Genomic DNA, 25,134 nt, shown 5'->3' with positions numbered 1-25,134 from the left:
GTGCATCTTTGAGATTTTAAAAAAATGTTTATTTATTTATTGTATTTATTTATTTAGAGAGAGTGTGCACAAGCAGGGAAGGGGCAGAGAGAGAGAGGGAAACACAGAATCTGAAATAGGCCCCAGGCTCTGAGCTGTCAGAAGCTGTCAGCCGAGAGCCTGACACAGAGCTCAAACAAACTGTGAGATTGTGACCTGAGCTGAAGTCGGACACTCAACTGAGCCACCCAAGCACTCCAAGATTTATTTTTATATGCCTTTATCTCGATCTATTGATAGATCTATCCTGCTATAGATACACACACACACACACACACACACACACACACACACACACACACACACAGAGGTATGGTGCAAGCGGGGGATGGGCAGAGAAAGAGGGAAACATAATCCCAAGAAGACTCCACATTGTCAGCGTAGAGCCCGATCTGGGGCTCGAACACACGAACCGCGAGATCATGACCTGAGCTGAAATCAAGAGTTGAACGCTTAACCGACTGAGCCAAACAGCGCCCCCTGGTTTTGTTTTTCTTAAACAAGACTGGGAGCATTTGAGACTGTAGTTCAGCTGTTGGATTTTTTTTTTTTTTAATCTAACAATGTAGAGCGGACAACCTTTGCTGTCAATACATATAAATCCATCTACTTCATTCCTGTTAATGGCTTCATAGACAGGGCCTATCTATGCTTTTTTGAGCCTAAAACTTACACAATTTGGTTGGCACATTTATGGAACATAACACAAAATTATGAATAAAAAATGAGATACAAAAGTGAAAATTTACTTAAAATGAGAAAAGAAATGACAATTTTTCTTTTTCTTTTTTTCTTTTTTTGAGAGGCCGCACTTTGAATACTTTTTATTTCCTTCTTTACCCTATGTCCTCCCTCCTCCAGTCTGGAAATACAGCAGCAGGGAGCTGTGATAAGATTTTTAAAATTTACTCTCAAGTTCATGAAACTCCGAAATATTTACATCATTTAGTCATTTATAGATTTGTGTATGTAAAGTCTTTCAGAGGAGATACTTTTTTTTTTTAAATGTTTATTTATTTTTGAGACAGAGAGAGACAGAGCATGAATGGGGGAGGGGCAGAGAGAGAGGGAGACACAGAATCAGAAGCAAGCTCCAGGCTCTGAGCCATCAGCCCAGAGCCTGACGCGGGGCTTGAACTCACGAACCGTGAGATCGTGACCTGAGCCGAAGTTGGACGCTCAACCGATTGAGCCACCCAGGCGCCCCAGGAGATACTTTTTTAAAAATTATTCCTAGAACTATTGTTATTATTATTATTATTATTATTATTTCTTGATATAGAGATCAATGTGGTTACATTTTATTTAGAAATTTTTCTTTCTTTCTTTCTTTGAATCTAAGTTAGTTAACATATATTATAATAATGATTTCAAGAATAGAATTTAGCAATTCATGGGGCACCTGGGTTGCTCAGTTGATTAAGAGTCCAACTTCGGCTCAGGTCATGATCTCACGGCTTGTGAGTTCGAGCCGCACATGGGGCTCTGTGCTGACAGCTCAGAGCCTGGAGCCTGCTTTAGATTCTGTGTCTCCCTCTGTTTCTGCCCCTCCCCCACTCGTGCTCTGTTTCTCTCTCTCTCTCTCAAAAATAAACATTAACAAAAAAACAAATACCTTAAAAAAATTTAGTGATTCGTCAACATCTGTTGTTGCCCGAGTTGTTAATGTTAGCCATCCTGACAGGTGTGAGGTGGTATCTCACTGGTTTTGATTTGTATTTCCCTGATGATGAGTGATGTGGAACATTTTTTTCATGTGTCTGTTAGCCATCTGGATGAGAAAGGACAATAAATTTTAAAACTTACAGCTGACAATTATAAGTCTCCACAAGTTGCTAATTCTTTCCAGGACCTTGGAAGGGCCTTGAACTTGACCTTGAACTTTGCCTTAAGCTTTATGAACTTCACTGGTAAATCTGCCCCTGGCTGCGGTATATTTCTTTGGATCCACTATAATTTATGTAATGAATGCCCAGTTGATTAGACATTTAAGTTGTTCCTAGTTTTTTACTATTATAAACAAAGGTGTGATTGAAATCCTTATAGATTTATCTGTGCAGTTATGCTAGATTTTCCATAAGTATGATTGATGGCTCACCAAGTGAGCACAGTTTACATTTCAGTGGAGGAAGCCGGTTTGCTCTCCAAGAAGACTTCCCTCCAACAGTGTGTGAGTCTGCCTTTGTTCTTAACACTAAGCCAGGAATGGATATTAGCCTTTTCTTAATTCCTGCCAGTCTGGCGGGTGGAAATTAAAAAAAAAAAAAGTTCTTTTGATTATTCGTAATATTGAGCTTTCTATATGTTTGTTAGACATTTGTGTTTCTTCCATGAATTAAACATCCATTTATATCCCTTGTCTATTCTTTTTGGCATTAATTTATTAGAGCTCCTTAGATGTGCTTTGGAAAGTGAATCCTTTGCTGTTGTGTACTGCAGATATTTTCACCTCATCTGTCTTTGTGATATCACACTGAGGTTTTAGTCTTTATCTAGCCATCTTTGTTATTTTCCTTTGTGACAAGAGAGAAAGGCATTGTTTATCCCAAGATCACAGAAAAATTTGTTATATTTTCTTCTAGACATTTATAATTATATATTTATTTAGTCATCTTCTTGTCCCATCTAAGTAGTTTTGTGTATGGTGTGATATATGAATCTAAAAATGTTTTTCTAAATTGATAGCCAGTTGTTCAAATGCCATTTATTGCATAGTTTATCTTTTCTCCACTGGCTTGAAATTCTATCATTCTTATATAATATTAGAGTCTTCTATAATCTATTTCTGGGATCTCTCTTCTTCCATTGGTATTTTCGTCTATTCTTGCATGTATATTTAATAATTAAAAAATATAATGAAAGTCTTTACAGACGATGCATTAGGGGCGCCTGGGTGGCTCAGTTAGTTAAGTGTCCAACTTAGGCTCAGGTCATGATCGCACCGTCCGTGAGTTCAAGCCCCACGTCGGGCTCTGTGCTGACAGCTCAGAGGCTGGAGCCTGCTTTGGATTCTGTGTTTCCCTCTCTCTCTGCCTCTTCCCCACTCATGCTCTCTCTCTCTCTCTCTCTCAAAAAAAAATAAAATAAAAACATTAAAAAAAGAGACATTGCATTAAAATCTTCATGGTGATTATTTCTGGATATTGGCATTTTGTGAGTGAGTTAAGTTTCTTCTCATTTGTGCCGTCGACGTTTTGTACTGCTTGCAAGTACACTTGCATAAAATGGGGAAATGCTTGTCCTTTGTCTTTGGTTTAGGGACTCCTGGTTCTGTGACCCTGGCATTTGGGCCAACAGGAAGTAGGTTAAGCGTTTTGTTTTGGACATGTGTGACAATCAGGATATTTCAGAATTTTTGCGGTCGGTGACATGTTTTGGGGACACATAAGCCACCACACTGTAATTTCTGATATAGCAGGAATGGATATTCCTGCTATAGCAGGAATTCTGATATAGCCTCCCATTTCCCCCGTCTGGTCTGATTCACCCTACCGCCTGTGCTCTCTGCCTCACGTAGGATGGGGGCCAGGAGAGCAGCTCTCTTCTCATGCCAGCCATGCATGATAGCTGTCCGCCCCCATCACCCCTGCCTGGGCCACAGAGCGACATGTAAGGTGAAAGTGAGCAGAGGGGGGAATTAACAAAAGGCATGATCACAACAAGACTTGAGCAAGAATTTGGTTAAGATGCTTTCTTGGCAGTTGGCTGGAAAATGTGGCATCTTACCGTAGACGTATATGAAGGAGAACGAGTGTGTTCTTCAAATCGCTTTGAGTGGAGTTACAGGTCTTAGAAACTCTTCTTTGAGTCTTGGGGTGCATCAGATTTGTATGTCTTTATTCAACAAATCTTCACTGATCATGTAGCATGTGTCAGACACGACTGTCGTTGCTAAAGATAAAAGAGTGAACAAAAAAGACACCAATTCCTCCCCCCAAGGAGCTCATAGTGCAGCCAATATTCGTTACCAGCTACGTAGGAAGAGTGGTGGATCATCACCATCCTCACTGGGCATCTAGGAAATTGGGGGAGCAGGGGCGGGGTGACTTACCTGAGCCCCTCAGCACCGTGTAACAGTGGCCAGGGTGAGTCCCGGCTCACAGCACTGCTGAGCTGGCCCACCTCTCTCTCACAGATCATCTTCCTGCAGACCAGGCCTCGCCTGCCACACATAGCCACCCTGCTGAGCAGCTGCGTGGATGGCCACATCTATGCCTGGTCCATCCATGGAGGCGGAGGTCTGCTCGGGAAGTTCCCTGTGGACTTCGAAGACAAGGGGGATGTGGTTGTGGGCGCCATGGCCACTGATGAAAAAGACTTGATCCTCGTCACAGGGGATTGTAAAGGATACATCAAGGTGAGGAGGAACTGGCTTGAGATTGAGGGGGCGGCGTCAGCCAAGCTCCGGCCACCTCTTCGCTAAATGTGGCGCTAGCCTAGTCTCTGCTCCCTCTGGGTACTGGTTTCATTTGTAAAACAGTGGGCAGTAAAAGTCCTCTTCTGCTCTGGTGTGCCCAGGAAATGAGTGAGGACGTGGTTCCAAAAGACCCTCCAAGAAGCCTCTCCCGGTGGGTCCCCTATTCCATCGTTCTCTTCCTACAACTCCCTCACCCCCCAGCTATGCATCTCTCTATGAACAGGGGTCTCAGCAACCAACTTCATAATTTATGGTGAGCCATGGGGCAAGGATGTCTTGTCCTTGGGCCAGTCACACCCTCTCTGCCTGCCGGCTAATAGGTCTGGCTTACAAGTTCCCTTGGACCCCTTCTGACCCGAGTGTCTGGGTATCTCAGAGGTGTGAGTGAGAACTGCCCCACTCACGCCTCAGAGTGAAGACAAGTAGTTTGGGAGGGGCCCACAGCGTGAGTTGGTGTTGGTGTCAAGGGATGCTGGGCCACTAACCCACATTTTGTGCCTAGATCTGGGACATCAAAGATTATTGCACATTCAGTGACAAGTGTCCACTTCAACCCAATGGAACAAGCAAGTTCCAGTTCTTAATTCCTGAACGGGTCCAGATCAACCTTCCACACTACATCCCCTTGAAGGAGAAGGAGGTAGGAAGACTCTGGGGGAATCTGAACCCCACTAATGATCTGGGGCCATGGCTCTCTTCCTGAGATTCTGAGTCTTTCGTGTTTCTTGTTCAATGTTGTCTGGTTGATGTGGAAGCATTTTTGTTAGCCAGAAGTCACCATTAACCAGTCAAACACAAGTATACACACCTGTATACACATGCACATGTACACACACACACACACACACACACACACACACACACCACTTCTATGGGCTTTAATCTTTGCGATGAAGGCCTGGACTCATGAATTCGTTTTAAGGTAATGAAAATGTTTATGTATTTTCTTGAGTAGGTAATATATTTACATAGTCAAAAATCACTTATTTCCCTAATGACTAATGTAGCTGAGAACCTTTTCCTTAGTTATCAAGAAAATGCAAATTAAAACCACAATGTGATACCACGACATACCTACCAGGATGACTAAAACTAAAAAGACAGGCAATATCAAATGTTGGCAAGGATGTAGATCAACTGGAATTTCCATTGCTGGCAGGAATGTAGATTGGTGTAATCACTTTGGGGAACTGTTTGGTAGTTTCCACTAGAACTGAATATGTGTCTACACTATGATCCAGCAATTCCACTGCTAGGTTTATATCCAAGAGAAGCCTGTGCTCTAAAAGATAATGAATAAGAACATTGATATAATTACCATTTGCAATAACTCCGCATTTGAAACAACCCAAATGTCCATCAGTGTAGACTGAAATATAAATTGTGCTATACACACCATATAGAATAATACCCAGCATTAGAAATGAATGGTTTGCAACTACTCATTACAAAATGGGTAATTATTTGAACAAAGTAGGTTAAAGAAGTCAGACATGAAAGAGTATATATTTTAAGTTTTATAGTTCGATCTATATAAAGTACAAAAACAGACAAAACAAACATACCCTATTAGAAGTGATTATCTTTGTGCGGGCATGGATTGGTCGGAAGGAGCCATGAGGGGGACTTCTGGTGGATGGACAATGTTCTGTTTCATAATCTGGGTCTGGTCATACAGCTGTGTTCAGTTTGTGAAAGTTTATTCGTTACATTTATGATATGTACACTTTTCTATATGTATGTTATACACTAGTGAAGATTTTAAAAACTCAGGGTGGCAAAAGGCCTGTAGTAAGGACTCTTAGTCCTACACCTATTCCCCGCTGCCCCAAACCAAGAAAAACTTCTTGTTCCACTTCTGCTGATTTTTGGTTATTCTTCCAGTGTTTATTTATGCAAACAGAAATGTGTAAAGTTCTCTCCTTGTTTTTACATGAAGGTAGCATGTCATACACACTGGTGCTCACCTTGTTTTTCTTATTCCATAATATATCTTGGAGATCTTTGCATATGAGTACATTATTCTTTATAGCTGTGTAGTAAACCATAGGACATGTTATTGATATAATTCCCTTTGAAGGGAAATTGAGGTTGTTTTCAATCTTTTGTTCTTAACAAAAGTGAAGAGTGAATGTTGTTTCATATGTGTGAAAAATATGCCTGAAGGATAAATTCCTGGAAGTGGGATTTCTAGATTAAAGGGTTGTATGCATTTGTAGTTCTGATAGCCATCTTGCAGTCTTAGGTGCTTTTTGAATCTCTGCACAAAGATATTATGTCTAGTCTGGTTTTAGTAAGAAGAAAATGTCACTGCATTCAAATCTGTTGGGAGTAAGTCACCCATGGGTTCACTATATGAGGAATCTGTAATGTTAATGTAATCGTTATATTAACAACAATGCGTGTCATTTATTCACTGCTTAATGTGTTTCAAGAATTGTGATAAGTGCTTTTATGTGTTCTCTCACTGATTCTCCATAATTGCTCTGGGAGAGAGATGTTACTTTTCAGATGAGGAAGATAAAACTGAAGAGCTGGAGGGACCTAAGTTCACACAACTGCCAGTGTTGGACCTGGGCATAAACTCAAGTCTGACTCCAGAATCTGTGCTCCCGACCATCTGCACTTAGTGTTATAATGATATATTTTTTATTTTTTATTTTTTTTTAAATTTTTTTTTCAACATTTATTTATTTTTGGGACAGAGAGAGACAGAGCATGAACGGGGGAGGGGCAGAGAGAGAGGGAGACACAGAATCAGAAACAGGCTCCAGGCTCTGAGCCATCAGCCCAGAGCCTGACGTGGGGCTCGAACTCACGGACCGCGAGATCGTGACCTGGCTGAAGTCGGACGCTTAACCGACTGCGCCACCCAGGCGCCCCTATAATGATATATTTTAAACAAATTGGGATTATACTGTATGTAACTAGAATTTTCTATATTATCAAACATTCTTGAAAATCAGACTTTCTAATGATGAAGTAGTATTTCACTGTATAGAGGTACAATCATTTATTTAACTTATTGTCAGACATTAGAACAGTTTTTAATTTTTCATTATCAAAAAAATGATAGAAAATGGATAAATTCTTAGATATGAACTACCAGAATGGGCTCAAAATGAAATAGAAAATTTAAAGAAATAGAAAACTTGAATGTCACAAGAGATCGAACTAGTAATAAAACTTCCCACAAAGAAAAGCCCAGGTACAGATGACTTTACTGGTGAACTTTACCAAATAATTAAAGAAGAATTAATGTCAATTCTTCAAGAATTGTTGCCAAAGAGTTTTCTATGAGGCCACTGTTACCTTGATAACCTAACCAGACAAGGACATCACAAGAAAATAAAACTATAGACCAATATCTCTTATGAATACAGATGCAAATGCCATCAATAAAACACTAGCAAATTGAATCCAGCAACATATGAAAAGGATTACACATCATGACCAAGTGAGGCTTATCCCAGGAATGCAAGGTTGGTTTAATATCCAAAATCAATTAATGTAATACACCATATTAAGTGAATAAAGAACAAAAGACACATAATCATCTCAATAAATACAGAAACAGCATTTGACAAAATCCAACACCCTTTCCTGATAAAAGCGCTCAATTAACAAGGAGTAGAAGGGAGATTCCTCAACTACTAATGTTTTACTGGAAGGGCAAGTAGGCAAGAAAATGAAATAAAAGGCATCCAGCTTATAATAGCATCAAAAAGAATAAAATATTTAGGAATGAATTTACAAAAGTAGTACAAAACTTGTACTATTAGGGGCGCCTGGGTGGCGCAGTCGGTTAAGCGTCCGACTTCAGCCAGGTCACGATCTCGCGGTCCGGGAGTTCGAGCCCGCGTCCGGCTCTGGGCTGATGGCTCAGAGCCTGGAGCCTGTTTCTGATTCTGTGTCTCCCTCTCTCTCTGCCCCTCCCCCATTCATGCTCTGTCTCTCTCTGTCCCAAAAATAAATAAACGTTGAAAAAAAAATTAAAAAACAAAAAACAAAAAAACTTGTACTATTAAAACTACAAAACACTGTTGAAAGAAATCGAAGACAACCTAAATAAATGGAAAGATATCCCATGTTCATGGATTGGAAGATTTAATCTTGTTAATATAACAATATTTTCCAAATTAATTCAGTGTAATCTATCAATCCCCACTCCTTATTTTGCAGAAATTGACAAGCTGATCCTAAAATTCATACGGAAATGCAAATGTCCTAGAATAGTCCAAAAATCTTGAAAAAAGACAGAGTTGGAAAACTCACATTTCCCAATTTCAAAACTTACTGCAAAGCTACAGTGAAAATAGTGTGGTGTTAGCATTAGCATAGACATATAGGTCAATAAAATAGAATTAAGAGTGGAAAAATAAACTGTCAAATTTCTGATCAATTTATTTTTGACAGAGGTACCAAAACAATAAAATGGAGGAAAGAATAATTGTTTAAATGTTTTTAAATCTATTTTTGAGAGAGAGAAAGAGAGAGAGAGCGAGCGAGAGAGAGAGAAAGCAGGGGAGGAGCAAAGAGAGAGGGAGACAGGAGACAAAATCACAGACAGGCTCCATGCTGTCAGTGCAGGGCCTGATGTGGGGCTCAAATTCACAAACAGTGAGATCATGACCTGAGCTACAATCAAGAGTTGGATGGTTAACCGACTGAGCCACCCAGGGGCCCCAGAAAGAATAATCTTTTTAAACAAATGGTGCTGGGAAAACCGGATATCCACAGCAAAGAATGAACATACAACATAAAGGAAAATATACTTTACTTCATAAATTAACTTTCAGTGGTCATGGACCTAAATGGAAGAGTTAAAATTATAAGACTCTTAGAAGAAAGCATAGGGAGATATCTGCATGACTTTGGGTTAGGCAATATATTTTTTAATTTTTTTAATGTTTATTTGAGAGAGAGAGGGAGAGAGAGAGAGCAGAGGAGAGGCAGAGAGAGAAGGAGACACAGAATTCGAAGTGGGCTGCAGCTTCTGAGCTGTCAGCACAGAGCCCAATGTGGGGCTGGAAGAGCCATGAGATCATGACCTGAGGCTAAGTCAGAGGCTTAACTGACTGAGCCACCCAGGCGCAAGGGTTAGGCAATATTTCTTTTTTTTTTTAATTTTTTTTAACTTTTATTTTATTTTTGAGACAGAGAGAGACAGCATGAATGGGGGAGGGCCAGAGAGAGAGGGAGACACAGAATCTGAAACAGGCTCCAGGCTCTGAGCTGTCAGCACAGAGCCTGACGCGGGGCTCGAACTCACAGACCACGAGATCATGACCTGAGCCGAAGTCGGACGCTTAACCGACTGAGCCACCCAGGTGCCCCAATATTTCTTAAATATGACATCAAAAACACAAACAACAAAACAAACAAATAAACTGAATTTTGTCAAATTTAAAAACTTTTGGCCTACAAAAGACACCATATAAGAAAGTGAAAAGATGACATATAGAATGGGAGAAAATATTTGCAAATAATGTACATGATAAGAGACTAGTATCCAGAATATTCAAAGAAATCTTACACATCAACAATAAAAAGACAAATTACCCAGTTAAAAATGGGCAAAGAATCTAAATAGACATTTCTTCAAGAAGATACACAAATCACCAATAAGTATATGAAGTAATATGGCCAAACATCATTAACCATTAGGGGAATGTATATCAAAACCATAATGAGATCCCCGTTCACACTCATTAGGATAGCTGTAGATAATAAATGTTGGCTAAGTTGTGGGCAAATTGAAACTCTCATACATTGCTGGTAAGAACGTAAGGTGGTACAGCCACTTCAGAAAACGATTTAAGTTTCTCAGAAAGTTCAACATAGGGTTACCATATGACCCAAGAATTCCACCTCTAAATATACACCCAAGGGAAATGAAGAGGTGTTCACACAGAACATTATATACGAGTGTTTATAGCAACATTATTTACAATAGCCTAGAAGTGAAAACAACCCAAATGTCCACAACTGTTGAACAGATACATAAAGGAATGATGTGCTGATCCACGCTACAACATGATGTATCTTGAAAACATTATGCTAAGTGAAAGGAGCCAGTCATAAAAGACCACATATTGCATGATTCCATTTATACCAACTGTGGAGTGATGGAATGGTCTAAAATTGAACATGATGGTGGTTGCAAACTCTGTGAATATACTAAAAATGACTGAAGCGAGCCCTTCAAATGGGTGAATTGTGAATTATATCTCAATAAAACTGTGTTTAAAAGGTAGAAAAATGGTAGAACGATTTTTCCTTTTCACAAATCTTTTTTTGTTTATTTGTAGTTGTTCGTGCATCTGGTAATTTATCTCATGGAAATAATATGGGGAGAAAGCATAAATCTTTCCAAGGCTTTTAATGTGTACCGCCAAACTACACTCCAGAAAGTTTATAGAGTTTTGCACATTATTAGCCTATTCTGCTTTATCCTTGCCAACATAAAGTATTTATTATTAGCGGTATTCATCCGAGTGAGCGTTCCCTGGGTCTATCAGAGTGCCTCGCTTAGAGAAGGCATTCAATAAATAAATGTTCGAAGTGAAACAAACCTTTGGCTGATTTTTAGATACAAATGGTTTCCTTTGATTTTAATGAAACTATCTTTGCTTATTAGTGATGTTGACATCTTTCCTTATTTTATTGGCCATGTATAGTTTTGGGAATTGTCTGTTCACATCCTTTGTCCGTTTTTCTTGTCCTAGCCTCACCACTATGTGGCTCTGGGCTCAGTTCTCTCCTCTACAAAATGGTGAGACTCATACACATCCTGTAAGGTTGTTATGACATTCAAATGGAATAATCTGTATAGACACATCTGGTAAACAATATAGCAATATGCGAATGTTTTTTTATGATTTTACCAAAGGGACCAGTGAGGGCCAGAGAAGTACCAGGATTTACCTGAAGTCACCAGAAAGCTAATGTGGGAACATGTCTAGAACTAGGACCCTGGGATGTGGGCCATGGGACCGTGTCCCAGGATCCTTCCAGAGGGCTCTGCTGCCTCCAGTGTCATGTGCCCTCTGGTGAACCTGTGTCTTGGGATAAGTAGTTCTCCTGTGTTGTCCCCTGTAGGTTGTGGCTGGCCAGACCATTTCCTTGGTTCCTCCCAAGCTTCTGAATACCTGGAAGGACCATTTGGACAGTGTGGCAGACATCCTGTATGTAGATACCTTCCAGCTGGTTATCAGTGCTGGCCAGGACTGTAATGTCAAGGCTCGGAAACTCTCCGGTGACACCATTGGTATGGGTCCTACTGAAGTTCAGCCGTGCCACATGGCCCATTGTGGTCCTGTCCCTGTTAGAGCATAAACTGGCATAAACCTTATATCCTATGGGGTGGAGTTTCAAGCCATAGCAGCTGCCTTTGCTCAAATAGTATCACAGGATATGTGCCTTTCCAATTGTCCGTTCAGCAGTGTGTCCATTCATCCATCAGCTGTCCATCTAACCCCCCACCCATCCACCCAACATTATTTGCCTGTGCATATTTTTGCAAATCATGTATCTGAGAAGGCACATTCCTTTCTCTTTTTAAAAATAAACTTGGGGTGCCTGGGTGGCTCAGTTGGTTAAGTGTCTGGCTCTTGATTTTGGCTCAGGTCCTGATCTCACACTTTGTGAGTTCGAGCCCATGTCGGGCTCTGTGCTGACAGCAGAGTCTGCTTGAGATTCTCTCTCTCTACCTCTCCTGCACACTCATGTGCACTCTCGCCCTCTCTCTCAAATAATAAAAAAATAAACTTAATTGTTGAGTTATAACCTATATAAGGTAAAGCACACAAACCAAAAGGGTTCAGCTTGATGAATTTTCAGAAAGTATACATATATCCTTATAGCCATCACAGAAAAAGCACCGTATGCTTTCTTACACTTGATACTTGCATGGTCTATGTCTCAGCTCTTCTGCCCTGCCCCCAACCTTCACTGGACTGCCACTATATACCCTGTGAAGGCCTGAGGGAAAGAGTTGGTGGGTAGCTACAGACTTGCCCTGTGGCTTGAACATCCTGAATTATAGTATGTCATGCCATGTGAGGCTGTTCAAAGTTCACTAAGCACTCATCTGGGCTTATCCTCCTCTCATTACTCTGTCAGAGCTGAAAGCAGCCTTGGTCTCTTGTCTCTTATCAAAGGTTTATTCCTTTCCTCACATTTTTAGCTCTTATATGGGTAAAAAACTGTTTGATTATTTTTATTTTATTCCTGTCCTTGGATGGAATTCCTTATTTTATAGTTTATATCCTTGAACATATTGCCAATGCTATTTTAAAGTCTTTGATAACTCTAATATCTGGTTCACTTCTGGGTCTGTTTCTATTGCCTATAGTTTCTGTTGGTTCCAGACATGATAGACTAACAAGGACTGGATTTACATTCTCGCTTTAAACAACTAAAAACATGAACAAAATGTATGTGACAGTTCCCAGACATTAGACAGCAGGCAGCAAAGAATAGTAATCCCTGAGGTATTATAATTTATACATAATATACATAATATACTAGTATGTATTGTATATATTTGTAATATTATAAATTATATCTGTATTATATGAAATATAGATATAATATTATAATATATAAGTAAATCTATAATATTATGAATATACTTCATGTGTTACAAAAGGTAGAAGAAAACATCAAAATGTTAAGGAGAGAACTCGAATATATATATATATATATATATTATATATATAAATATATATATAATATATATATTATATATATTTATATATATAATATATATATAATATATATATTATATATATATAAAGACCCAAATTGAAATTAGAAATTAAAAATAACAGTGTCTGAGATAACAATACACTGGATGGGATTAATAGCAAATTAGACACTACAGAAGAAGGGATTAGTGACTGTGAAGACATAGTAATAGAAATATAGAAAAAAAAGACTGAGTAAGCTTGTGTTTTATGTGTATAACATGATGATTTGGTATATGCATACACTGTGAAATGATCACCACAATCAGGATAATTAATGCATCTATCACCTCACATAGTATTTGTGCAAGGTAAGAATTCTTAATATCTACTCTCTTAGCAAATTTAAAGTATACAATATAGTATTGTTAACTATAGTTGCCATGTTATACATTAGATCGCCAGAATTTATTCATCTGGCCACTGGAAGTTCATTACATTTGCCAACATGACTTTTCAACCTATCTCTGTCCTTATATTTATATGTGCCTCTTTTAAACAACATTGTATTTTTATTTTTTTCATCCTGACAATATTTGCCTTCTAATTGTATATTTAGTCCATTCAAATATTAATGGAATTACTTATATGGTTTCAGTCTATCATCTTGATACTGTTTTTCTATTCTTTGTTCCTTTATTCTTCCTTTTCTTTCTTTTGCATTAATCAAGTATTTAAAAACAATTATCGGGGCACCTGGGTGGCTCAGTCGGTTGAGCATCTGACTTCAGCTCAGGTCATGATCTCGTGGGTCATGAGTTTGAGCCCTGTGTTGGGCTCTGTGCTGACAGCTCAGAGCCTGGAGCCTGCTTGGGATTCCATGTGTATCTCTCTCTTTCCCTCCCCTGCTTGTGCTTTCCTCTCTCAAAGATAAATAAATAAACTTAAAAAATCAATTATCTTGTTTTATTCCCTTATTAACTTTTTAGTTGTATGTTTTTATATTATTCTTCAGTGTTCTTTAGAGATTCTTTAGAGGTTATAATATACACTCTTGACCTGATACCACTTCTTGTGCAAGAATCTTACTTTCTTCTCCCCACTGTTTATGCTATCTCTAGCATATATTTTATTTCAAATATGTTATGTCTTCCCACAAGGCACTGTTATTAATGTTACTGTAAGCAGCCTATTTCTTTTTATGTTTACCCATATTTACCATTTCTGACGCTCTTTATTCCTTCTTGAAATACTGGGGTTCTGTCTGCTATCATTTTCCTTAAGTCTGAAGAAGTTCCTTTATTATTTCTTATCGAGTCCATCTGTACTGATCCTTAAGCTTTCTGTATCTGAAAACATATTTATTTTGTCTTAAAATGTTAAGACTCTTTTACTGGGCATAGAAATCTCAGCTGGAAGTTAATTTTCTTTCAATATTGAAAAAGAGACTTTTCTATCGTCTTTGGCTTCCATATTTTCTCTCAAAAAGTCAACTGTAGGGGTGCCTGGGTGGCTCGGTCGGTTAAGTGTTCGACTTTGGCTCAGGTCATGATCTTGCAGTCCATGGGTTCAAGCCCTGCGCCGGGCTCTGTGCTGAACTCTTGCTCAGAGCCTGGAGGCTGCTTCAGATTCTGTGTCTCCTTCTCTCTGCCCCTCCTCCGCTTGTGCTCTGTTTCACCCTGTCTCTCAAAAATAAATAAATGTAAAAAAAAACTTTTTTTTAAGTCAACTATAAGTTACTTTGACAGTAATTTTTCTTTTCTCTCTGACTGCTTTTGGTTTTCAACAGTTTGACTATGATGTTCCTAGTGTGCTTTTATTTGTATTCATCCCACTTGGAGTTCACTGATCTTTTTAAATCTGGGGGTTGGTATTTTTCACCAGTTTTGAAAAGTTGTCAAATATTATCTCTTCAGTACTGCTTTTGCCCATTCTCTCTCTCCTCCCATTATGGAGTTCCAATTTACATGTATGTTAGAACATTTGACTCTGTCCCATATGGCTCTTATGCTCTGTTCTGTTTTTTCTGTTTTTTTGTTTGTTTCTTTTTTGTTTTTGTTTGTTTTTTATCTCTTCCTTCTAGTTTGGATATTTTCTGATGATCTGCCTTCCAATTCATTAGTCCTGTCTCCTTCTGTATGCAGCTTGGTATTAAATCCATTCAGTTAATTCTTAATTTCATATTTTTTTTAGTTCTCGAATACCAATTTGGTTCTTTCCTGTAGAATACAATTCGTTGTTGAAATTCTCCTTCTTTCCCTTCATTTTGTTCACATTTTCCTTCATTTTATATAACTATTTGCAATAAAGTTTTATCTGCTAACTCCTGTGTCAGAATTATCTGTGGGTCTATTTCTAATGCCTATTTCTTCTCTTTATTATTGGTTATACTTTTCTGTCTTTTTATATGTTAAATGCATAAAAAACCTACCTCTCCAAAACCCCCCAAAATGAAACAACCACTCCTCAAACCAAAGCCAAGACTTTTCTAGACTTTGTATAAAAGAACCACAGAGACGGAAGTTGATGGATTTTCCTCCAGCACATGTGCTCGTTGCTCTGTACAAGGCTGCTCATCTCATTGCTGTCAGGAACTGAGCTGGATTGGGTCTGGGTTGCAGCTTTAGGAAGACTTGGTTTTCTTCCATCTTCCATTGTGAAATCGTCTCAAGGGTGAAGTCTGTTGTGTTTGTCAAAGGTTTGTCAAAGTCCAGTGGGACTTTGTCTCCCAACAACCTCATTCTATCTGTCTAACCCAAATTCCAGGTCCTCAGCTCCCCTAGTGCTCAGCAAATGTCCTATGGAAAACACGTCTATGCATTTGGGATTTCACTAGACTTGATCCCATCCTGCCAGCCAGAATGGCTGGCAGAAGCTCCGATGGTTTCTTTTGCTTCCAGGAGCTTCCTTCTGCCTAAGCCGAGCCTGATTCTCACTCAGCCTGTGCCCAGACTCCCAGAGAAGGAATCAGATCTCAATTTCAGTTCTTCTTGGAAGGACTCTTCCCTTTCTATAATTTTATTTTTTTATTTCTTATTAAAAATTTTTAAATGTTTATTTATTTTGAGAGAGAGAGAACAAGCAGGGAAGGGGCAGAGAGAGAGGGGGGACAGAGGATCTGAAGTGGATTCTGTGCTGACATCAGAGAGCCCAATGCAGGGCTTGAACTCATGAAATGTGAGATCATGACCAGAGCTGAAGTCAAACCCTTAACCAACTGAGCCACTCAGGCACCATCCCCCTTTCTGTAATTTTAGTTAATCTATTTTTTTTGAGAGAGAGAGTGAGAGAGAGAGAGAGAGAATGTGCACGAGTGGGGGAGGAGAAGAGGAAGAGGGAGAGATGGGATCCCAAGCAGGCTCTGCACCCAGTGCGGAGCCTGACACGGGGCTCAATCTCAAGACTGTGAGATCATGACCTGAGCTGAAATCAAGGTCGGATGTTCATCTGACTGAGCCACCCTGGCACCCCTAATTCATCTACTCTTTTTTTGCTTCTACAGCTCCCCAAGAGTTTTTAAAATATGACTTTTTAACTATATTTTTTAATTTTTAGAAATTCTGCAGCAGGACAATGGCCTACTACTCACCACGCCCTGCCCCAAAGCAGGACTCATGTTTCTCTGTTCTTACTACCTGCTTTCTCCTCCAGCCTTTCTCCTCTCTAGTGCCACCCCAATCTCATGTCTGGTGGGTGCCTGATCACTTTATGTCATTGCTACTTTACACATGAGCTGCTTAAGCCCAACTGAAGATCACTCAGTTGACCTCATTGCCGTAGAGGTCTTTCCATCTCAGCCTACATGTGGGGCAGGATGCTTTGGCCTGAGCTCCAAGCGTATCGTAGGACTAAGGCTAGTTCCTTCAGGTATTTGTTAAGTAGCCGGCATAATGCCTGGCATGTGGTAAGCATCATGAAGTGTGGGCCAAGGGTAAGGGGTTGCTAGCTGAGTCTCGAGGGTGGAGGGTGAGGGGTAGCAGGTTCAGAGAAAGGGAGGTAGGCCACTTCTTGTGACTGAGTTGGTTCTGGTTAAATCACAGGGACGTTCGGCCTGAGTGTCTGGAAAAGGCTGCGGGATATTCAGATGGTTGGTGATCCTGAACTGAGAAGAAACTCAAAGGAGGAGGATGACACTGTAGTTGCTGCCCAGAAGGCCTTCCATTCAGAGCTGAAGTGAGTTATCACAGCCCAGCTGGTATTTGCTGGCTCAAGGAGGGGGAGGCTGGGAGCCTCCCCAGGTCCCAGGCAGCCTCATCTAGGTTGGGTAGCACTGGGCATATTTGGTAAAGGCCAAAGGTTTGGGACTTGCAGGCAACTTGACTCTACAGGTGGCAGCTATGGCCTAAGAGCCCAGGTCCACTGAAAGTTTGAGTGGTACAAATCAGCAGAAAGTATAGAAAGGCAAGCCGTTAGATGGGCCTCTGCCCCAGAGCCCGGTTCAGATTTGCCAGGGCTGGCTTCCCTGCTGGGGCCATTTCTATGTGGCTAGAGGTCCCTGGTAGGACAGTGCCCAGAGCTCTGGTCCTGAACACACACTTGTGTTATTTCCCTGATCCACAGGAAAGTCAGGCTGCTTGCTGCTTCTTTCCTCTACAGGTTCCTTCTCCACCCATGTTCCACTCTTATTCCTGACCAAGCCTCAGATAATTTGGGGTCATCCCAAAAAAATATTTATCAAGGTCCTGCTGACTCCCAGACTCTGTGCTAGGTTCTAGAGGTCCAGATACAAGTCCTGCCTCAGAGAACTCAGAGTCCACTTGGGGAGATTGGCACGCAAACTCACGGTTGTTGTTTTATCTGATAAGTGATGAGACTATTAAGAATAGGAATGGCTCAGAGGACAATCACCTCACTGGGTGGATCAAGTAAAAGAGAAGCTTCATAAGAGAAGGGATTCTGGAATTGGGTTTTGATATGTCAGTAGGAGTTTTCCAGGCACCCGTACAGTCCTTGTGGCTCCTAGTCTCTTGTCAAGGCATACCTCTTTAGGGTCCTATGTGGGGTTATCAAACCAGGTAGAGGTAGGGTTTCCCTGGAAGGGAGAGGATGTGTAAATATTCCACATTTGGGGGGACCAGGTAAGATCAAGATGGGGTATTAGACCTCCATGGGAAGAGCTCAGGGTGCTAGGAAAGGTCTCAGGACTTGTTGGGGGTCCGTTTAATCTAGTCTTTGCTGATGTTAATTGGATACCTGTTTAGTGTTGGTCCTGGGCAGTATGACCTCAGGAGAGGGATAAGAAGGTAGAAGAGGATCGGGGCCAGGCGGGAGAAACCCGTTGTGCTCCCCGGGAAGGCTGCTTGTGGTGTGAGGGCATCTTATGAAGGAAAGCGCCTTCCATCAGGGAGGAGCGGGCTCTGGCTGAGGCCCTGGCGTACCAGCGGCAGGAGGAGGCGGCACTCGTGGCTCTCCTGAATGGGAAGCCAGACACGGAGGCCGAAGCTTGGACCAACCTGCAGAAGATAACCCAGACGTCCCCGTGGGCTGGAGAGCGCTCCCAGGAAGACGTTGAGAGCAGCTGGTGCAAGTGGGAGTCCAAGGGCAAGCAGGTGAGGCTGGGTGGGGGCCCGGGGGCATAGAGGGGCCCTCAGCCGTCAGCCCTGAGGCCTCACTCTTGCCCGTGACTCCTGCAGGAGAGCAAAGTTGTGGGAGCCGCGTACAAGCCTAAGGACCGGTCACGGAGTCCTGGACTCCGGTCCACCAACGTGCAGTATGGCTGGATGAAGTACCAGGTGAGGCAGGGTGGGGCTCGCTCCCCTGAGATGCTGGAGGCTGGGGATCCCAGCTCCATTAGCAGCCTCCCTTGAGCCCACAGGGCCCTCTCGTGGGGGCGAGGGAAGCACCAGCCCTTTAACAGAATTCTGGGATGAAGTTGGTTGGGTTGATTTGTTTGCCAAGGCCCTGGCCAAGGCCATGGACACAGGTTTTGTCTTTGAGGACACACATCATCAGGCCTGTGGGAGGAGATTCTCTGTGGACCTGGGACTTTGATAGCCTTCAAAGAATTTACCAAAGTCTGTGGCTGTGCGTTTGGTTGGTTGTTAGTCTCCGTACTGTGGGCTACTCTAGAGCAGACACGGGGTCTCCCGGTGCCATGTGAGAGACACAGGGAACAGAAGGGGGGCTCTGCTTGGGGAAAGAAAGAGCCGGGGACTTTGCAAGACAGCTTTGAGCCCCATCTAAGCAAGCCTCTTGCTTGGGCAGACTCCAGCCTCTTTCAGAGGCATCTGCCATAGGGGCGTTTATGAGAACTTCCTCCCTCTGTGATGGGAACCGAGTGAAGTGAGAGAACCCCTCTGTCCCGGGCTGGGAGAGGTCAGTGCGAAGGGAGGCCACATCCCTGCCTTCTGGAGATGGGCCTCAAAGCGCAGCTTGGTGAGTGCTGACAGGAGAGGTGGGAGCTTGTCTGGGGGGCTCCTCCCACCTGAGCCTCAATCAGGCCCAGCTTGAGGCCTCATTCTAAGATGGGGACGGTCCAGTGCTGACCTCAAAGCGTTGTTGCCAACCCCAGGAGAAGGGCTGGCTGCCGGGCCTGGAGCACAGTGGGCTTGCAGTTCCGGAAGGCTGTGGACATCAGTGACAACCACGGTACTCTGGAGACTTGGCCCATCCTCCCCGTGAGCCTGCTCTTGGTCCTGGGTGAACCCCTCAAACTCCCCTGCTCTGTTCCCCACAGATTTCACCTCAGATCTACCAAAGCCTGCACTTCAACAACCTGTCGCCCACCCACACGTCTGACCTCGTGTTGCACAACGTCCTGGGGCAGCAGGGCCAGCGCACCCACCCAGTGACCCACAACCGCCAGAAGGACCCGGATGCTGACAGGGAGACTGTGCCCAACACCACAACCAGCTCGCCCACTGCCTCCCTCTCTCCCAGCGACTCCCTCTCCTGGACAGCCTCAGGCTCCAGGTTCCTGGAGTCTGGCCTGTCCACCTCCCCGTACCTCCAGTCCTCCCCCTCGGTCTTGTCCCAGGCATCCAGGTACATCGTGCAGAGGTCGGCCATCCCCATGCCTGTTGCCTCGTCCGTCAAGCAGCTCTCAAGACCCCCAAATACCACCCTTCTGTCCTCCATGAAAAGTTCCCGCATCGGGTTCTGAGGTGGCCCCCCGTGTCTCCAGTCGTCCAGCACAGTGACCAGGCCCATGGGGGTCCTGTCTGTCCCTGGCTCACCCCTGCCAGGCCCAGAGGATACAGACCTCCTTCTATCGACCTCCTTCTTCACTAGAGTCCGGGAGAAGAAAATAAATATTTGCAGATATCAGAGGCCTCCAGGCCGGGAGGTCAGGCTGTGTGTCCCTTTACCCCCTTAAGCGCCAGGCTGTCTTGGAGATTGGCCGCGTTCCCCTGATGAGACCCTGGCTGGATGCAGGGAGAATCCACTCCCCCGAGACGCCTGGCCCAGCTGTCCAGCAGGTGAAGCATAGGGACACGGCCTCAGAGGCTCCTTGGTGTTGTGGTCAGTGGGTCATGCCACTAGGGTGAGCGGTTTGCATCTGAAAGTTGGTTCAGCCTTATGGCTGGAGTGAGGCCCCGCAGCCATCCGGAGGTGGTTTGTCTCCTGCCCTGCCTTGTGCCTGTTCTCCCCCACCACCAGGCACTCCATCCCAGGGAACTCTGTGTTTACAAACTGTCCTGCCCCTCAAGGATGGTGGAGGGGCATCCTGGCCTGGCTCTGTGACTGTCCCTTTGGACCCAGGTTTTTCTGAACCAAAGCCCCTTGACCCTTCTGCTGTGTGCTGCTCTAGGCGGCGTCTTGGGTGGAGAACTCAGGGCGGTGGTAAAAGCCGTGGCAGGGTCAAGGCCTCTGCCCAGAGGTGGAGGGAAGGACATGGGGGGAGGAGGGTAGTGAGGGGTAAGGATGGGTTGTGGCAATTACCAGGCCTCGGGGAATTTTCTTAAAGGCTTGTGCACAGCCCTCACCTGGAGGGAGGTTCGGGGTCCCCTCTCGGACCTCAGATCCTGACTTAGGGGCCATCTGGCTGGACACTAGGGGTCAGGACAGGTCAACCTCAGGGGAAGACTTCCGCGAGACTCTGGGACTCGGTGAATCCTCCTCTCAGTAGGACCCAGCCCCTTACAACAACATTTTACTGCCTTTGCCCACGTGTTTCATTGTAGGCACTTAAGAAAATAATAGTCTGAGTCTCCACTCCTACCCTAGCTGCTGCTGCCCGTGGGGATTTGTCTCTGGCCGTGGGGGCTTGCTGGCCACCCCTCCAACCGGCAGACACCCACGATACAGAACCCCAGGCCCAGAAGGCACGGTGGGGCTGAGTTCTACCTACGGTGATGTGAGTGATGCTTTGTCTCTCCTGCTGTTCCCACCCCGCCTCTCCTGGCCCAAACCCCAGGTGGGATATGGGACAGATAATTCTAGAGCATCGGGGTCAGATGGAGCTTAGAGCCCAGATGGAGAACTGGAGGCCGGTGTCACACTGGAGTTGGTGAGTAAGGAAGCTGGGTTGGTGGCCCAGTGTCCTGTCTCCTGGTCATCTGTGCTTCCCTGAGCGCCCCTCTTCACCTCCCTAGGCCCAGGTGTCTATACAGCTACACCAGTCTCCTCTCTGCCTGTTCTCTGCCTTCTGCATCACTGGCCTTAAAAAACTACTTATATTTAGCTCTCCTCTGATTCTAAAAGTAGCAGAGGCTGAGTATAGAAAAATCAAGAAAATACCGAAAAGTGTAAGAGCCAATAAAAACCATCTGGATTCTATTTCCCAGAGATCAGTTTGGTGCATTTTCCTCTAGATGTTTTTCTGTCTTTACGCACACGTGTGCCCTCACAGCCTCGATTCCCGCTCACTCCCTCCTCATATGCTCACACCCACAAGGCCCGTAACCTTGGCATCCCGGCTTTGAATGCAGCCTTTCTCACAGGATGAGCAAATGACATCGCTGTGTTGCTGTAATTCCTCGCGACCCTCGCCAGTGATGGCTGCATTCAGCCCTGCTCTGGGTCGCTTTCTTCAGGATCTAGGGCTACCGCCACACTGCTCTTGAAAGAGGCAGGAAGGCACGTGCCTCCTGTGCGCCCCCTCACGATGTACCGCTAACAGTCCGACAAAGGAACAGACATTTGTCTCCAGTGGAACAGAAACGTTTTCCCGGGCCCGGCTGGCCTGAGGGGTCATGACCTCAATGGCAGACTGAGGGTGGGCGTCCTTCCACCAGCAGATGGGGCACGAGAGAGCACCGAGGGGCTTGGAGACAGCCCTGCCCTCAGAAAAGCCATCCTTGACCTTGTTTTCCGGCATCGCTTCCCTGTTTCACACTTGTTCAACACTTATTGAGCACCTGCGGTGTGCCAGGCACTGCCCTGGACACCGGGGACACCAGAATGAGGAACGCTCGGCCTCGGCCTACTGGGGACACAGACCACGCCTCTGGAGCGTGGATGCGTCTTCTCATTAGTGTATCCAGTAGATTCTCTTACTGAGCGCAAGGACTGGGCACCCAGGGGGAGGCAGGCGGAGCTCGTGGGACGGGGACCAGGAGAAGCAGTCTGAAGTGGCTTCCTGGGGGAGGGGGCCTTTAGCCCAGAGCCAGCCAGGACCTTTGTGTTCGCCGTCTGCTCTGCTTCCCACCTCAAATATCGCTTCAGGGCCTGGTACCCCTGGACTTTTTACCACACACCCCCCCCCCCGTCCTGCTTTATTCTCACCACAGTACCCCTGCCCCCAGGGCAGGGCCGTGTCTATTTTGTTCCCACACCTGACCCCGTACTTGGTGCACAGCAGGCCTTGGATAACTGTTTGTCTACTATTAGCTCAAAGTCTATCTTAAAGTCTACCTACCAGGAGGTCCCCTGAGATTGCTCTCACCCTGGTTTTCTCTCCTCTGGGCCTGGGTGTCCCCTATTTGCTAGCCCTAGATGGACTGTGGAGCGTCCCTCCCCAGTGACAGACCCTGTCTGTGAGCCCCAAGGGGCTGCTGGGAAGGAGCAGAGGACTGGGGCCTTGAGGTCCTGCCCGGTTCTGGTATCTGGGCTTCTTTCTGGATTCGATGCTGAGTGGATCCTGACTGAGGTTGGGGAGGGGAGGCAGGTCTTGGACCAGCTGGTGGTGCCAGTCAAGGGAAACTGCAGGGGTGAAGGCCTGGGAGGGGGGCAACGAGGAGAGTCTGGGAGCCGGGCTGGGGGTCTCATTGTTCCGAAGGCCCGACCGAGGCTGGGCGTTCAGGGTGCCAAGTTCACCACGGACATGGCGCCCGCTGTGTCCTGGGCCGAGGAACGAAGTGCAGATGTGGAACGGCATGTCGCCCACGTCCTGGACATGCACCACATCCATCAGGTGTCCAGCACATGAGAGGCAGCCGGGGGCCCAGGGAGGGTGTATCCTTGCCCGGGGTCACCGGGCCCTTTCCTGTTGAGCGGTGCCGTCTGGGCTTTGTGACCTGTTTCCAGACCAGTGCCGGTGGGGGCGGTAGAGAGGGGGCCTTCCAGCAGAGAGAACAGCCAGGGAAGAAGCCCCAGGTGGGAACGAATTGGCATTTTTGGAGGCCGGTGTGGCTCAGTAGAGTGAACGGAAGGAGGGAGGGGCTGTGGGGAGAGACCCTAAGGGGCCAGTGACACGGGGCTTTTTTCTCTTGGGAATCCTGAGGGCATTTTAATAAAAGGTGCAACACAGTCTCACTGGTGTTTTGAAAAGCCCCCTCTGGCTGCCTAGTGGTGATGGACTGTGGGGGCAGGAGTGGTTCTGGGAGACCGGGGTGGGGGCAGGCAGTCACTATGGGTGGCCTGGACGAGAGGGTGGCAGACTGTCTTGGCCAGGAGCTGACTGTGGGAGCCTCTGAGTTGTGCAGGAGAGGAGCTCTGGGCTGCTCTGGGCTGCTTTTCCTTCAAAACCCTTCCCCCCCCCCCCCCCCTTCGACTTCAAGAGCTTTTAAAAACTATCGTATTTCCTCAATTCTCAGACAGAATTTTAAAATTGTATTAAAAACAAGGTTTTTAAGGTTTCAGAAGTTGGGATGTGTCTCATAATTCAATGATTTTTTTTCCCCCCTTGGAAAGCTGGTATGACTTCGAAAGGAACAAGGCGGTGAGGGCACGCCTGCTGGGGAGGGAGCGCCCCCTGGTGGAGCGAGATGCGGTTACAGCCCCCGGCCGGTTCAGAGGCGCGGAGGAGGGGATTCATTCTTTCCCCGGGAGAGGAGTCGGGCTAGTGGCTGGGAGTGAGGGAGGTGGGGAACCTGTAGTTCTCCTTGGAGGCTGTTGAAGGGATGCGACGGGGCGGGGAGGAGGGGGGCGAAGTAACTTTCCAATTTGCCAGATGTTTTACACACAGTTTCTTGCAAGGTTCCTATGTCGCAGATCATCTATCCCCATTATACAGATGAGAAAACGGAGGCTCACACAGGATGAGTTGCCCAGGGCCACCTAACCAGGAAACGTCACAGCTAGGTTTCCAACCAGGGATTTTAGGTGTTTCTGCCACTTCTGGGCCAAGATGCTCAGGATTTGGGGGTGCTGCCTTTGGGTGGGGCATCCCTTGGACACTGGAGACAGAAAAGTGGTGGAAAGATTCCTTATGACAGGAGACCTCTACCTCCTGTGGCAGGCAAGGTCAAAGGTCAGGAAAGGGAGTGTCCAACCCATCTGGCCCATCCAGCCTCAATGTTCTCCTTGCCCACTCCATCACAGAAGCCAGCAAAACTGGACAGAAACGTCATCTTCTCCCAACCTTCTCTCAGTCGTTACTTCTTCACACACAGAATTAAGTCCCCTGGGACCTCTTGACTTTATTTGCTTCAGGGTGATGGGTGGGCATGAATAGGTGGCATGTGTTGTAGCCCCTCCCTCCCCCCTCTTGCCCTTGGAAGACAACCTCCTCCCAGCCCCACTCTTGCCCTTGGAAGACAACACTACTGGATCATGCACTTTCCTGCAGAGCCCACATATGACTTCAAACTCCTTTCCTAGGCAGCCCCTTCCAATCGATCCCAGCTGGCACTTGAGATTCAACTCAGTTATCCCAGCTGCCCAATC

At 44.9% G+C, this 25,134-nt stretch overlaps 1 protein-coding gene across 10 annotated transcripts in view; it reads left to right on the top strand.

The window, feature by feature from the left end:
• The window catches only part of EFCAB8 (EF-hand calcium binding domain 8), a 71,026-nt gene extending 50,617 nt beyond the window's left edge, over positions 1 to 20,409 (top strand). For all 10 annotated transcript variants that reach the window (XM_019826643.3, XM_045053736.1, XM_045053742.1 and 7 more), the window contains 7 exons: positions 4,175 to 4,396; positions 4,959 to 5,096; positions 11,558 to 11,726; positions 17,187 to 17,319; positions 18,491 to 18,695; positions 18,780 to 18,878; positions 19,823 to 20,409. In XM_019826643.3, coding sequence (XP_019682202.3) covers positions 4,175 to 4,396; positions 4,959 to 5,096; positions 11,558 to 11,726; positions 17,187 to 17,319; positions 18,491 to 18,695; positions 18,780 to 18,878; positions 19,823 to 20,248 — 1,392 coding nt within the window. In that variant the 3' untranslated portion in view covers positions 20,249 to 20,409. The remainder of the gene's footprint in view (positions 1 to 4,174; positions 4,397 to 4,958; positions 5,097 to 11,557; positions 11,727 to 17,186; positions 17,320 to 18,490; positions 18,696 to 18,779; positions 18,879 to 19,822) is intronic.
• Positions 20,410 to 25,134: the final 4,725 nt, after the last annotated feature.

This window comes from Felis catus, chromosome A3 (assembly GCF_018350175.1).
Source record: "Felis catus isolate Fca126 chromosome A3, F.catus_Fca126_mat1.0, whole genome shotgun sequence".
Taxonomy (NCBI): Eukaryota; Metazoa; Chordata; class Mammalia; order Carnivora; family Felidae; genus Felis; species Felis catus.
The sequence above is the reverse complement of the archived record's forward strand: the minus strand, read 5'-3'. Positions and strand labels throughout refer to the sequence as shown.